Source organism: Osmia lignaria, chromosome 9, assembly GCF_051020975.1.
Source record: "Osmia lignaria lignaria isolate PbOS001 chromosome 9, iyOsmLign1, whole genome shotgun sequence".
NCBI classification, from domain to species: Eukaryota; Metazoa; Arthropoda; class Insecta; order Hymenoptera; family Megachilidae; genus Osmia; species Osmia lignaria.
The window spans coordinates 6063348-6077033 of record NC_135040.1 but is presented as its reverse complement, the minus strand read 5'-3'; the positions used below and the strand labels follow the sequence as shown (position 1 = coordinate 6077033).

Sequence of the window (13686 nt, the reverse complement as noted above, 5' to 3'; positions counted from 1 at the left end):
CCACTTCTGCGGCGAGCCTCGAACCTCGGATCTTCTTAACGAGTTAGATCCCGTGGGACGAACGTCTCTCGGTTCCAGTCGTTGACAGATTTTCGGAGATAATGATGTTTGCCGACTCGCTCGCACGGCTTTCGAGATTTAACAAACGAACAAACCCGTACCTCTCGTCGATAAGTCGTCTCTAGATGTCCTCCTCCGTCGGGACGAGAAGAATTTCTTATCCTAGAGATGGATCGATTGTACCAATTTCAACCCCTTAGATATGAATCGGAGATGGTGAATATTCGCTGAATGCACTCAGGTGCAAATTCGTGTCATAGAGGTCACTAGAGGCCCGAATCTCTACGGGGTCATATTGGTCCAAGAGATACTCGAGGTATAGACCACCAGGGATTTAATTGTTTAGAGACTGTTGGTAAATATTTGATGGATCATCAATGGTCCACGATGTGCAGGAGGATTCAAGGTGTGAAAATATTATACATTTAAACAGGAAACTTTACCCTACATAACACTACCTTGGGTAGTTGATTAAAAATTAACGATAAAATTTGTTTGCACTCAGGATATACATTTCGGAGAGAAGTTTTCGCGAGAATGGTCGGACGGTGGAGAGGAACCGGTGAAGGAGGATGTTCTCCAAGGACCGAAAGGGCTGGCTGGCCAGCTGATGAGGAAACACGATAGCGAGGCTGGCAGGCGTGCTGTCCGCTCTAGAATGCAACGGGTGTGCAAGTGTCACGGTGAGCCATTAACGCGTCCTAGAGATAATCCTTCCGCTATCTACGCTCTTATTTTTCATTCCTCGCGCTTCAACGACCCACCGTTTCACCGATCCCCCTTTCTTCCTTACTTGACGCGAGTACCATTCGTGGGGGAAGCGTATCCCATGCCTAGGACCTGTTTAGAAGCGGCCATCTGAAATGTTTCTCAGATTTATAAGTTTAACACGAATATGATGGTGTGTGCCACAGGTATGTCCGGTTCGTGTAGCGTGAAAGTGTGTTGGAGAAAATTACCCGCGTTCAGGGTGGCTGGTGCCGCTCTGGCCGCGCTGCACGAAGGAGCAGCTTTGGTACGACTGGCGCAACGCGGTGGAAGGAGACCGGCAAGACTGAGGCCCGCCCGTCCGGACCTCAAGCGACCAAATAAAACGGACCTAGTCTATCTCGAAGATAGTCCTGACTACTGTGAAAAGAACATCGCGTGAGCAACTTCTTTCCTTCCCTCTCGATCCTTCTACTCTTACCATCAGAGGGACACACAGCATGAAAATTGGACCGAACCTATACCCTAACTACCATTCTACCTCGAGTCCCCACTTTACTAATAAATCCACTAGACAGGGTCCCAAAATCCGCCATTTTTCTCGCATAACACGCCATATGCCATTCTGCTTCAAGAAGAACGCGTTGTTCTAAGTAAATTTCTGAATTGCAGACTCGGTATACCAGGCACCAGAGGAAGGATATGCAACCGGACGTCTCTGGGGCTGGACGGATGTCGACTGTTGTGCTGCGGCCGTGGTTACCAGACGAGAGTACGAGACGTGACGGAGAAGTGCAACTGCCGTTTCGTCTGGTGTTGTAACGTGAAGTGCGAGCTATGTCGGCACAAGCGAGAAGAGCACGTGTGCAATTAGACGGTGCAATTGGCATTCCGGTCGGCCTACCGATAGGTGCTTCACGACCCCGCTTCGACGAGGCATCATCACCGATGACGAGGATCCCTCTTCGACAACTTACGGTCCCTCCGTGGTCGCGTTGGAATCGATCAGGACGGACCGTGCGCTTCTACCACGCCATTCATTTTCTTTAAGTTTAATTCCGAGGCCCGCAATCGGTCCGCGAACCGTCGTAAAAATCGCCGCGAGAGGCTACAAAGCGTGACAGGTTACGTTAGAGCGTTCCGTACCTGACAGTCAGAGTATTTGCGAGTCCACTATAGGATGGCTAGAGCGTGTCTAAGCGTTTCTCGACTCCTACAGGGTGTCGCTGACAAGGGAGGTCATCGGACGATGAGCAGTTTTCATTTGAAACACCCTGTACAGAGGCAACCAGAGTGAAAATCCTTTCGCAATGAAACGATGCGTTGGATGGTTACAGTATTACCGTCAGATACGTCTAGCGAAGTGGCTTTATTCTGCTAGTCTGACTCTCAGGTACACCCATTTATTTATGTAAATGTTAACATGTTGAGGCTCGACGGTGATAACCGAACATGTGATGAGAATTCGACTCGACGAAGAGCGTAACAGAGTTCAGAGGACAGTAATAAGACACAGGAGGAGCTTTTGATTGTACTCTATTTAACGAGGATGAATTTTTTGCATGAATTTTTAATGGAATCGACCTCTCTGAATCTCTTACTGCAGTTTATATAGGTTAATTACAGCTTAAGTACTGATCTCGCGCTGATACTCAATATGTTAATAATTTACCGAGGAGAAGAAGAACGACAGGAGGAGGAGAGGCGCGCGTGTGTTTTCCGTATGAGTGTCCGGTTAAGCGAGCGATTGAACACGAGCGAACAATAACTAGATTAATATTAGGCGAGTTATTAGGCCACTCGACGACCATTCGTTCTTTCTTCTTTTTCTATTTTTTCTTCTTTCCTATTCATGCTCGCATAGCTGCGTACGGCCGTGAGAATCTTATTTATATTCGAAGTAAAAAGATCCTCCACGATGTGTAGGTATCTCATTGTATACCAATGCTCTCTAGCGCGTAGAACCACCTTGTCTTCACCTAAAACACGGACCAGCTGACGGTGTAGGGCGAAAGCATTCGAACGTAAACTGAACATTTTATGGCACTGTTAGGACTCTCTGTATCGTTAGAGTAAGGCTTAGGCTACCATTACTATTCCACGAAATCCTGCTCGGCTCTACTCTTCCGACTATTCGTTTTAGTACTCTGCCATCCGCTTGCCCAATCCAACTACCATTGTAACCTAGGCCTAAATAGTAGAGTAACTAGCGCTAGAGTAGAACATTTCACTGTGGAATAGTAGCTGTACCACTCGCCTTGTTAGCGTTATAATTCTGTTCAAAAGCAATAGTCGCTCCGCCATAAATGCCACCCAAGCGCCCTCTACGACCTCTGAGCATCCAATTGATTCCATGTAGTCTATAATTTATCAAGCCTTCCCGTAATTCTAATTCTACTTCCTCGTGTTTCTTGTCGTCAAGCCGTTCGGATACTTTCGCGAATCACTGTACAAGACTCGCTGTGTCAGCCGTGTACCGGCGAACAATGCGAGTTACGAGGAACGAGACGGACTACGAAAGCAAGAGGTTCAATTCCTGATGCGACGAAAGAAGAGAGCAGAGAGATAAAGAGGAGTAAAAATGTGGTCGTATAATCCCGATCTCGCTCTCGACAGTTCGCCTCGGATCACTCGGTTCGGGAACAATTCTGCCAATGACTGTACATACTGTCTTCTTACTGTTTTGTAGATTTTACGTCCACGACTGTCGCGCTGTATATAGATAAGACATATACGCATACACGTACGATCGATCGATGTTATTGAACGTTTAATTAAAATGCTGCGTCGAATAAGAAGACGGGACCGGAGCTGTTTTTAAAGAGTGATCGCTCCTGTGTTTTACGCAGCCCTCTCTGTCTTCATCGTTTCCCCTTCATAAATCGGCATAATCGAAAGACACCGAATTCATCCTTCGCGGTTCAAACGTACTACTCCCCAAATAATGTTTATTACACGAAGTGGAAGTTGACGTTTCGTAATTTTAAACCAAGCTGATTAAAGCCACAGTCTAGTCAATTAGTCGTGAGTTCGCGCTCAAAGCATCGAATGTCTCATAGGACTTCTCTCTATCTCTTTTTTTTTCTTTTTTATACCGCTTGTTTTTGTCTTTTAATAATGCTCTTTCGATCTTTTTTTTTTCTTTTCCTAGGAATCAACACGAGCCGACGACGAATATACAAGAATAAGTGTTTTGTCTAAGTTGTACAACGAAAATGATGTATTTTAGACGTACGGGTCAGGTGTACACACACCAGGCGAAAACGAAGGCAGCTGATCTAATTAGAAGAACATGGCCTTAAAAGTGTGAGTCGAATTAAACTAGGTACCGATTCGTCCGTACATTGTAAGGATCTAGGCGATATACGCACACGAGCGAGCACTCGTGCAACGAGACGACATACAGAGCGCAGTATTACAAATTGTAATTTATTTTTTTTCCTCCCTTCTTATGATAAACATGTTTACATCGTACTTTCTAGCTTTTCCAATCAATCAATCAATCAATGAGTCAATCAGTGAAACAATCTTATTGATCAAGTATTCTCGTAATAGATACGTCTCTTCATTAGCAATGAGATAAACCCTAGCTCGTAACATTTGTATTTGTATGTACCTGTACTCTACGTGCATTTATATAAATACATATGCGAAAAGTGTCCGTAATTAACCATCCTATCGATTCCAGTTCACCTATGATCATCTCTACCGGGCGTACCTTCCCTTTGACCTCTGGATCCTCTTGGATACGACTAGATATCTTGTCAGCAAGCAACCGACAGTGGAGGATATCCCTAGTATAAGTATGCCTACGAATAAGCCAAAGAAGAACTGAAGATCCTCGTTGAAAGTTTTCACCGAAGGATCAGCAGCTAGGAAGTCAATGTTCCAGTCTCTAGTTCTCGCCATGTAACGCAACCAGTAGATCAGCCTATCCACCGCAGGATTTATTCTATCACGTATAGCTAGAGAAACCTTGCGAGCATTCTCGCGGTAATCCATAGTCTCGTGAATCTGGTTCACGGTGTTAGCTATTTCTTCGCTGGACACCGCATGAATGTCTTCCGTGGAGCGAGCGAAACCCAGCTGAACCGCTCTGGCCGCATTCTGGGATTCCTGAGAGTTCCTAGGGAAGCATATCACTGGAGTTCCGTGGAAGGCAGCTTCTAACAATTCTGAATCAGCACAATGACTCAGCATCACTCGTGTACGACTGTAACCTATAAATGAAACGCAAGAAACAGGGTTGAAGAATTATCGAAGATCCCGCCCGGATGAATGAAGCAGATCAAAGCCGTATAGTAATTATCGAAAGCTTTAATCAAGAACCTATTAGGATTCTACGCAGAAATTATAAGGTTTCAATGTGCTCTTCCTCTACCTATTAGGTCTTGCCGATCAATTCCCGACTGAATGAAAAGATTATCCGGCATAGCGCTGCTCGAGCTCTGCCATTTCATGTTCTTCCAAACCAACGCTTGACCATCCCTTCCCTGCGGCAATTTTTCGGCCAATTCCTTGATCAAGGTATGGTAATTCTCGTCCAGAAGTACCACTACGGTTCCAAGTCTAAATTCGAGTAGTGACTTATGCAGGTCTCCTTGTAAGGGATGTGCTCCTCTGCAGTGGTGGCAGCCGACCTGAACGAAAGGTATAACAATTATAGCTTCTCAGTATTAGGAGTATCGAGAAATGTTCCATTTCACTAACTTCAACTATAAGCTGCGTGAGGGGCACGAAATCCGAACGTAAGACGACATCCGATCCCCAAAGTATCAGACGAAGGTCGGTATAAAGATTGTCTAAATTGAGACCAGTGTCTGGCAAGTATTTCCCCGCTATCCGGAGAGCATACGCCACGTACTCGTCTCGGGTCGTCGAGAATATTGTCCTCCTCGAGAAGCTCGTCCATAGACGTGTCCACAATCCTGCACTCTGAACCGGCCAAGCAGCATTCGTGTATTCAAATACGTACAGCTCCTCGTCCCTATTACGGGTCCATACGGCTGGAATGGACTCGATGGTTTTTGCCCAGGGTAACAGACAACCATCGTGTCTGAAAATATAGAGAATGATTAAATAACAATTTTGAAAAATAAGAATATGTTCCTTGGGTCTAACGTTGCCCGATGGGGAGCACGCGTCTGAAGCTAAAAATAGTTTCTACGTTCCATGGATCCCCATGTAGTTACTAAAAGATAACAATTTCTTGGTTTTGACACGAACCCATTTCCTCCTAACTTCTTTATTTCATTTTCTTTTACCTGAGTGCAGGGAATATGGTGAAGGTAGGCTGAATCTCCTGTATTTTCTTTGCAATACCTTCATCCGTCAAGAGCGCTTCACAGGCTTGAACCGCTCGTTTCTCTGGAGACGTGGATTCTTCAGTTTTAAGTTTCACCGTTAACACCTCAACATCGATCAGTGTCTCATAAAGTTCATTCTCATACGAATCTGGTATTATCAAAGTAGCATCAATCCCTTGATCCGACAAAGTATTCGCTAACAAGGATAAATCGTAGACATCTTCAAAGGCGACTACCACTGCTGATTGCGGGGGTGTAGTCAATGTCGAAGTACCAGCATTGTTAACCAGATAGAGACACATGCATAATGCAAAGAGAGGGAGCATCTTGACCAAGCGATGGTAACGATCGACAAAAATAATTTAACGTTTTCAATGCGTTAGAATAAAAAAAAAATGGAAGAATAGTTATATCTGATTGATAAGTAGTTCCTCGGTTAATTGCGATTTCGAAATTCGTTGTTCGTTAACTATGGAACAGTACTTCCTCTCACGAGACACCGATACTAAAATTTATTCAAATTGTTATAATTGCGCTGATATTTTAAAATAGTTGAAAATCACTAGCTTGATTTCACTTACGAAATACCCAAAATTGTTATAGTCATAAAATATCACAAAGTATTTCACCATAAAATTGTAGCTCACGGAGATGAGATCTTTCGCAGCGAAGATTACTTCGTAGGCGAGTCTGCTAGGCACAGATTTTACAATCCTGCATAGTTTTCGCGCCTTATAGTCACAAGAACGGTAGACGAACACTACTTCTCACTCAAAAAATATTTCATACACAGATCGATGGAAATATCAGTTTGAGAAGAAACGAATAAAACACGTATGACTCGTTTCTGACACAGGGTCGCCACGAAGCATAAATGATCGCGTGGGTCGTAACATTTGACTATCGTAAGCAACTCTGGTCAATGGTCCAGAAGGGAAGCTCCAACATGTGAGCCGGCTAAAAGTTCTGGAAATGTATGCTCACATTCTAAACAAGTGTGCGTGCACTCTATTTAGACATGACGCGTATCTTCGTCGTACGATATTCGTGTAATGCATAAAGATTTTTACAGATAAAACCTTGCATATAAAGTCAGTCAATATGTTACTATGAAATATTTATTTCTACCAGTTGAATAATTAATGTCTAATGATGTATATATAATCATACACAATTATATATTTCACATTTCTCTCCACTATCAATATTCATTCGCGATAAAGTATTTTCATAACCTTCTAATCGACACCGGGTCAATTGTACGATATATTATATGTTAGTAGACAATTTTTTGGTACAATATTTATGTGATTATAAACTTTATTATTAACAAGTCTCGTAGTTGAAAGTTTATTTATTCTATAAGGAACAGTTGTTTTAATTTTGAAAAATATACATCGTCACAACAAATGTCTGATCACTGATGCCATCTATGGTAACTAAAATGGCTACATAGAGTAGAGGGCACTGTATTCTGTTCAATTCTGTTGAAACAGTGACTACAACTGGTTGAAAGATGTTTGTTGTTGCTTAAAAATAGTAAACTGTTTTGTGATGAGAATTGTGAAGTAGTTTAATATCGAAAGTGTTAAAAATAGATCAGTCGCATAAAGTAGAGACATCGTTTATAAGTGGTTATTAACTGTTTGTTATTAAAACATTCCTTTTATAGTCTTCCAATTTACTTCCAAGGTGAACAAGGTTAATCACAAATATTTATAGCATTTTGAAATAACTGTGTAATAAGTACAAGAATGTTTGAATATACTTCAAAATTATTAACTTTAATGTAGAATATATATTTTTACATAGGTTAAACAGTACAAAAATGAGTTTTACATTGAATCCTGCTAAGCCTCAAGCCACTGCTACTCCTGCAACTGGCACCCCAACTACAAGTATAGTCACATATTTTATGGTAATGGAAAGAAAAACAAACTTTCATTCTCTCATAAATTAATATGTTTTATAGCTTTTGCCTTTGGAGCAACTGGTGCTGGAGATGCAGCAAAGCCAACAGGGTTCTCATTAACCCCTACACCTGCACAAAATAAACCTGGAGGTGTATTTGGAACTGGATTAACTAATACTCCTCCTCAGAATACTGGATTTAATTTAGGAGCACCTATTGGTACTCCTGGAAGCACTTTGCCTTTGCAGACTCCTGGTTTAGGATTTGGTATTAGTACACCTGCAAGTACACAGGGTGCAACTCCGGGTGTAGTTACCTCAGCAATACCTGTAGGATTCCCTGCAGCAGCCCCAGCTGGAAATACTTTAGGCTTTAATCTAGGAGGCACCACTACTGCTACAACAACAACTGCAACAACCACATCAGCATTTGCATCTAAACCACTCACTAGTGGATTTGGTTTGGGAGCTGGTGAAGCAGTTTCATCTACTACAACAACTGGACTAACATTCGGTACACCAAATACAATGGCAGTAGGAACTGGATTTGCTATTCCAGCTTCAACTGCTGCAACAACAGCATCAGCCTTAACAACAGCTCCAGCAACAGGTATAAATTCTGGATGCTTCTATATTTAAAGCATGTAACTGATTCATTTTTTGTTTTACAGGTTTCTCTTTAAATACAAGTACAACAACTTCTGCACCCACAGGATTTGCCTTTGGCACAAGTACAGCAGCAGCTACAACAACAGGATTTTCTTTAAATAAAACTTCTGCTGCACCAAGCTTTACAACTCCTAGTTCTCAAGTATCATTGGGAACAACTACAACGTACGCGTCTTTCTATCTTATTCTTTTACATCATATGACGCAATATATTTCATTAATAAATAAAATATAGGGTCAGTTCATCCGCAAATACATTCCAACCAGCCTCCATAAGTTCATTTGAAGAATCTATCAACAAATGGACTCTGGAATTGGAAGAACAAGAGAAAGTATTCGTAAATCAGGCAGCCCAAGTGAATGCTTGGGATAAATTGCTGATAAGTAATGGAGAAAAAATAGTAACGCTCAATCAGGAAGTTGAAAGAGTAAAAATTGAACAACAACAGCTGGAACATGAATTGGACTATGTTGTAAGTTAATAATGCACTAGAATTAGTATAAATAATATATTTCTCTTACAAACATCATTACAAATACAGGTCGGCCAACAGAAGGAATTACAGGATTGTTTGGTACCATTAGAAAAGGAATTAGCGTCTCTTTCAGTTTCCGATCCAGAAAGAGAGTACACGTATCGTTTAGCGGAGGATCTTGATACACAATTAAAACGAATGTCGGAGGATTTAAAAGAAATTATCGAACATTTAAATCAAGCTAATCGTACTCAAGATTCTAGCGATCCTATCGTTCAGATCGGCAAAATACTGAACGCTCACATGAACAGCTTACAATGGATAGATCAACAAACGTCGTTACTTAATCAAAAAATACAACAAATAGATCAGATGCATCAGAACTTTAGACAGGAAAATGAACGAAGCTTTAACTTAGCTTACAATTAATTCAAATCGTCAAATTTTGTAACTGTTTAATTGAAATCTAACACTTTTATATTGATTGCCTTTACACGTTAAAAAGTACAGATAAATCATGTGAAAATATGAACTCCAGAAATCAACGTGACGATTCAAGTAGCTACCGAAGGAATGAAATATTGTATTTTAAGGTAATCTGCCACGTGTAAGTGCAAGTTGACCATTCTTTCGTGAAGCATATTGCATTTTACACTGTCAGGGTGTACAATATCCCACGAAAGAAACGTGTAGAATTTTTTTACATCAATAACGACTGATATTTTGTCATCTTGTTCTTGGCTACAACTCCAAACTTGGAGATTCTGAAAGTGTGTAGAAATGGAGGCACTGTCTGTTTCAACTTGTAATACAAATCCTCCAGATTTGTCTGCACCTAATGTTATTGTTGGGCTCATATTTTTCATCCTCTCCACGATATGTTTCACGTGTTTAAGTCGAGGCATATCAACTGATATCTTAAAAAAAAAAAATAAAAAATGAAAATGTAAACGAAATGTTGGATATGGAATGAGGAATTGTTCTTACATTAAATTCCGGTATATTTGGCGTCTGATGCTCTGCCCATTCTCTTCGTGGTATCACTCTAACCGGAACGTCGTGAAAACATTGCCGCGATTCGATGCTCAGTGACGGTAATTCAATTTCGAAGGTGAGGCAAGGCTGACGTTTATTTGTTAATTTAATTTTCACACTCTTCGCTGTCATTCGTAAAGAACCTAATGATCTAGCGAGCATAGTGGGATCGAATTCTAAATAAATTTCATTTTGTTCTTCAGTTACGCCACTCATTACGTATTCGGTGAAAAAGTGAGTCTGGGATAATTCTGCCCAAACCATTGATATTCGATCGTCACTGACACTAAAACACAGCCCGTTCTCTGTTAATCGTAAGGTACAGTGTTTCGTTATTCGAGCGAAAATGTTAGCAATATCTGAAACAATTGACACAAAATAATAAAGTTGGAAAAAAGGTTAGAAAACATTTTTGAATTTTAAACTTACTTGTAAAGTCTCTCATCGCGATTACATCTACCATTCTACATTTAAATTTCATACTGGATAATCTAATAAGATTTTTCAACAATGACAACAAGTTGCAATAATCTTTTTTGCTTGAACAAATTTTGCGCGGGAATTTGTCGCTTAACCTTTACTGACGTTTGACAGATGGGCTGTTAATTGAAGTTAATGATGAAAAATATTATTCAATTATAACATATTTTAAATTTAGAAAAGTAGTTATTGAATTTTTAATAATAGGAAAGGTTTATTTATTCAAAAAAGTAAATTTTACAGGAAAAAATTCTCTGTTTCAGTAATTCCGCTGCTCACCGCTAGATGTCGCCGGAAGTACCATATCGAAAACACGCATCGATTTGAAATCGATACATGTCAGTATATCCTGTTACAGTGAAACGCGTATGTCGTTTATTTGAAAATTCTGTTGCCGTAAGTCGTGAAATGTAATTCTCTATAAACTGTATACTGTGAGTCGGACCTGCGACGAGCACGTGAATTCGTATACATTTAGTGACTCGTCTCGCTGAACGGAATATAGTTTGGAGATCGAACAAAGTGTCAAAATCATGTGACTCAGAAGATCAACGTTATTTCTGGTATGTGCATCGATGACAAGATGTCCCATGAGACAAATTTAAATGCGTGCTTCTCATGGGACATCTTGTCATCGGTGCACAGTACCCTTCATCTTTAATGATAATAATCATTTCCTACTTGATCTATCACGTTTCCAAAATCATTGTGATACTCTATAGTTTATAAGCGTCCCGGTAGATGTCGGAAAGACCCACATTATTCGTTATTTTTCGCGCGAGAAATTACCCTACGTGGTGCAAACGTCGAGTAAACCCATAATTCTGGCAACGTGATATCAGTGTCCTGTCACGCTTTGTGTGTAAACAAAAACGACATATTAAGCAAGTACAGTCGACAGGAAGGTCGTGTCTTTTGTCTTCGCATTGCCGATGGAAAGTGTTAGCACTTTGACACCGTAGTCTTCGTTACGTTCTCTCCCTTAGAGGTTGCGAATATTTGTTATTAGATCGAGGGTGAGTTCGGCCATGTTGTCAAGTCCAACGACCGAAAGAAATTTATCATAGGAAATGGTGTTTTCGAAATCAGCTGATCATCAACGAATAATGCAGTACTGATGGATATGTGGTTTGCCAGAAAGAGGTGAGTCTCTTTATCTCTTTCTCGTAAACGTCCATGCCTTCATCTACTTGTTCTATATTTTATCTTGTTGATTTGTAATAAAACACGCGCGATTATGGTCCTATTGTTAGACCAAGTATTACGGCCTTAATACTGATGAAGTATCGATTTAAAATACTGTGGTTGGATATCGATGTTTTACCTCGAAAAAAGTATCCTCGAACCGTGTTCCGTTCCGAGGTAATTAACCCCGGTCACGAACCGACAAAACTTGAAAACGACAAAGATTAAAGTTTCTAGGTATGAAAAACTTTGTTTCGATAGTTTTTAGATATATTCCCTTATTTAGATATTCATTGGTAGTAGGTACAAAATTCTGAAATGCTTTCATTTGTTTAACCCCTATGACCTGACACTCTACAATCAATACAAATTTTATTCCAAATAAATTATTATAGCTTTCAAAATATTTACATTTATTTGTCTCAGTGTCGGATCTGAGGGGTTAATATTCCAAAATATTAATTATACATCAAATTTAATTGGGTTGTTCTGTATAGAAATCATAGATATCTTAAAATTCAGTAATTTTATTATACTTGGGAAATATTCTCGCGGTAACAGAGTATTTAAATGATCAGTATGTATATTTTTTTACATTATCGAGGGTCTAGCCAAGGCAGGTGGTAAAACACGTGGCATGCGTAGAGAACATGCACCGGTCCCCATGTTTTTCCTTCCTTGTCTTCTTTCATCTTGTTTAGTCACTGTTAGTTACACTGCTCTCTTTTCAACTTCCGCTTTTCCCCGTCCCTCTTCCTCATTATTATACCTTCTTCGTATTACACGACACCACGAAGAAAGCGTCATATACTCGTGGTTCTCACCCTAGGTCATAAGATACGTGGAAACATAAAGAATAAGCACATTCTTTCCTCTGTTTCACGATACCGTCCTTATTGTTATATTGGAACAAGTAACAAATACCGCGATACGTTAACAAATTTATTTATTCATTAGAAATATCGCGAGATTAGTATTTAGCAAAATCCTTCGTACTTTACCCTTTGTGAAACTTGTCTGATGGCTTATAATTCAGAGTTCAATGATACGTCTGGCTGATAAAAAAACTTGTATCCCGCGATCGACAATTTCGAGGTTAGCCACTATCTACGTTGTCGAAGTTTTTGCACCGATATCGTCTTTCTTATTCGCGGATCCGGTAACCTAGAAAGGTATAAGGTAACGCGTGGTAAACTCTTCTCGAAAGGGTCAGCTTTCTCTTTTCGAAAGAAAATATTCGAGAGAAACAATCGTGTGTAAGGTGTCCATATATTGGCGCCACACAACGTACGAGAAAAGCGTAACAAAATACACATTGTGTTGAGCAGTGCATCTTGAGACGATGGGGGTACTTATCGGCGGCCATATTGCTTTTTCTTAAGGAACTTAAATACCGTGTAGAATCTTTCAAATTAAATTCTCCAAAGCATAGACTTTTTTACATTTGCTTATGTGATATTTAATCTTTAATCTTAAGCTTAAAATTCTTTGATTTGGAATTCGTACTTGGTGTACGAACGATTGTGAGAATAAAACGGTATCGTATGTTTAACAGGCGCCACGTATCTGACCTGGAAAGCTCTGATTAATCACAAAACGTGTTCTCGCAAACTGGATCCTCCCTTCCGACGTATCATCAGCTCTGGCTCCATTTCCCTATATTTGCTTTGCAGTAAAAGCAAAGCAGCCAAGAAGAACCGTAAAACCTACCGATAAATTCCTTCTCCGACAAGTTGTTCCCGGAAAGTCAGCCTTAAATGGGAGTTCACGGTTGTTCAAACACTTACATGTTCAAACCCTTTGAAGACCTGAATACTTTTACCAGCGGCATACAAGGTACGATGATTTTAATTATA

At 40.3% G+C, this 13686-nt stretch overlaps 5 protein-coding genes across 8 annotated transcripts in view; 3 read left to right on the top strand and 2 right to left on the bottom strand.

Annotated features, from left to right (window-relative positions):
• Positions 1 to 1919, top strand: part of LOC117603780 (protein Wnt-4) — a 41159-nt gene extending 39240 nt beyond the window's left edge. The window contains exons 7-9 of the mRNA XM_034323257.2: positions 566 to 743; positions 975 to 1206; positions 1441 to 1919. Of these exons, the coding sequence (XP_034179148.1) occupies positions 566 to 743; positions 975 to 1206; positions 1441 to 1642 (612 nt within the window). The 3' untranslated portion in view covers positions 1643 to 1919. The remainder of the gene's footprint in view (positions 1 to 565; positions 744 to 974; positions 1207 to 1440) is intronic.
• Positions 1920 to 2059: 140 nt separating this feature from the next.
• Positions 2060 to 7432, bottom strand: LOC117603759 (uncharacterized). Of its 2 annotated transcripts, XM_034323227.2 has the most exons (5): positions 6656 to 7432; positions 6033 to 6579; positions 5479 to 5824; positions 5150 to 5408; positions 2060 to 4988 (listed from the first exon to the last, which is right to left on the bottom strand). In XM_034323227.2, exons 2-5 carry the CDS (start codon positions 6398 to 6400, stop codon positions 4474 to 4476), a joined length of 1488 nt encoding a protein of 495 aa, XP_034179118.2. In that variant the 5' UTR covers positions 6401 to 6579; positions 6656 to 7432; the 3' UTR covers positions 2060 to 4473. The 2 variants fall into 2 exon arrangements, with proteins under 2 accessions (XP_034179118.2, XP_034179111.2); XM_034323220.2 differs by having other exon boundaries at positions 6033 to 7432.
• Positions 7433 to 7553: 121 nt separating this feature from the next.
• On the top strand, positions 7554 to 9559 carry Nup62 (nucleoporin 62). Of its 2 annotated transcripts, none has more exons than XM_034323238.2 (6): positions 7554 to 7766; positions 7887 to 7972; positions 8047 to 8595; positions 8657 to 8819; positions 8890 to 9127; positions 9197 to 9559. In XM_034323238.2, the coding sequence occupies exons 2-6, from the start codon at positions 7903 to 7905 to the stop codon at positions 9557 to 9559; spliced, it is 1383 nt and encodes a 460-aa protein (XP_034179129.1). In that variant the 5' UTR covers positions 7554 to 7766; positions 7887 to 7902. The 2 variants fall into 2 exon arrangements, with proteins under 2 accessions (XP_034179129.1, XP_034179135.1); XM_034323244.2 differs by having other exon boundaries at positions 7554 to 7775.
• A 125-nt stretch (positions 9560 to 9684) lies between these two features.
• On the bottom strand, positions 9685 to 10863 carry Hus1-like (Hus1-like checkpoint clamp component). Its single transcript, XM_034323383.2, has 3 exons — positions 10595 to 10863; positions 10118 to 10524; positions 9685 to 10047 (listed from the first exon to the last, which is right to left on the bottom strand). Exons 1-3 carry the CDS (start codon positions 10644 to 10646, stop codon positions 9685 to 9687), a joined length of 822 nt encoding a protein of 273 aa, XP_034179274.1. The 5' UTR covers positions 10647 to 10863.
• Positions 10864 to 11057: 194 nt separating this feature from the next.
• Positions 11058 to 13686, top strand: part of Myb (proto-oncogene like protein Myb) — a 29359-nt gene continuing 26730 nt past the window's right edge. The window contains exons 1-2 of one of the 2 annotated variants that reach the window (XM_034323020.2): positions 11058 to 11208; positions 11655 to 11788. In XM_034323020.2, the coding sequence (XP_034178911.2) occupies positions 11763 to 11788 (26 nt within the window). In that variant the 5' untranslated portion in view covers positions 11058 to 11208; positions 11655 to 11762. Of the gene's footprint in view, positions 11209 to 11315; positions 11789 to 13686 lie in introns of those variants that run through there. The other variant, XM_034323012.2, reaches the window with a different exon arrangement.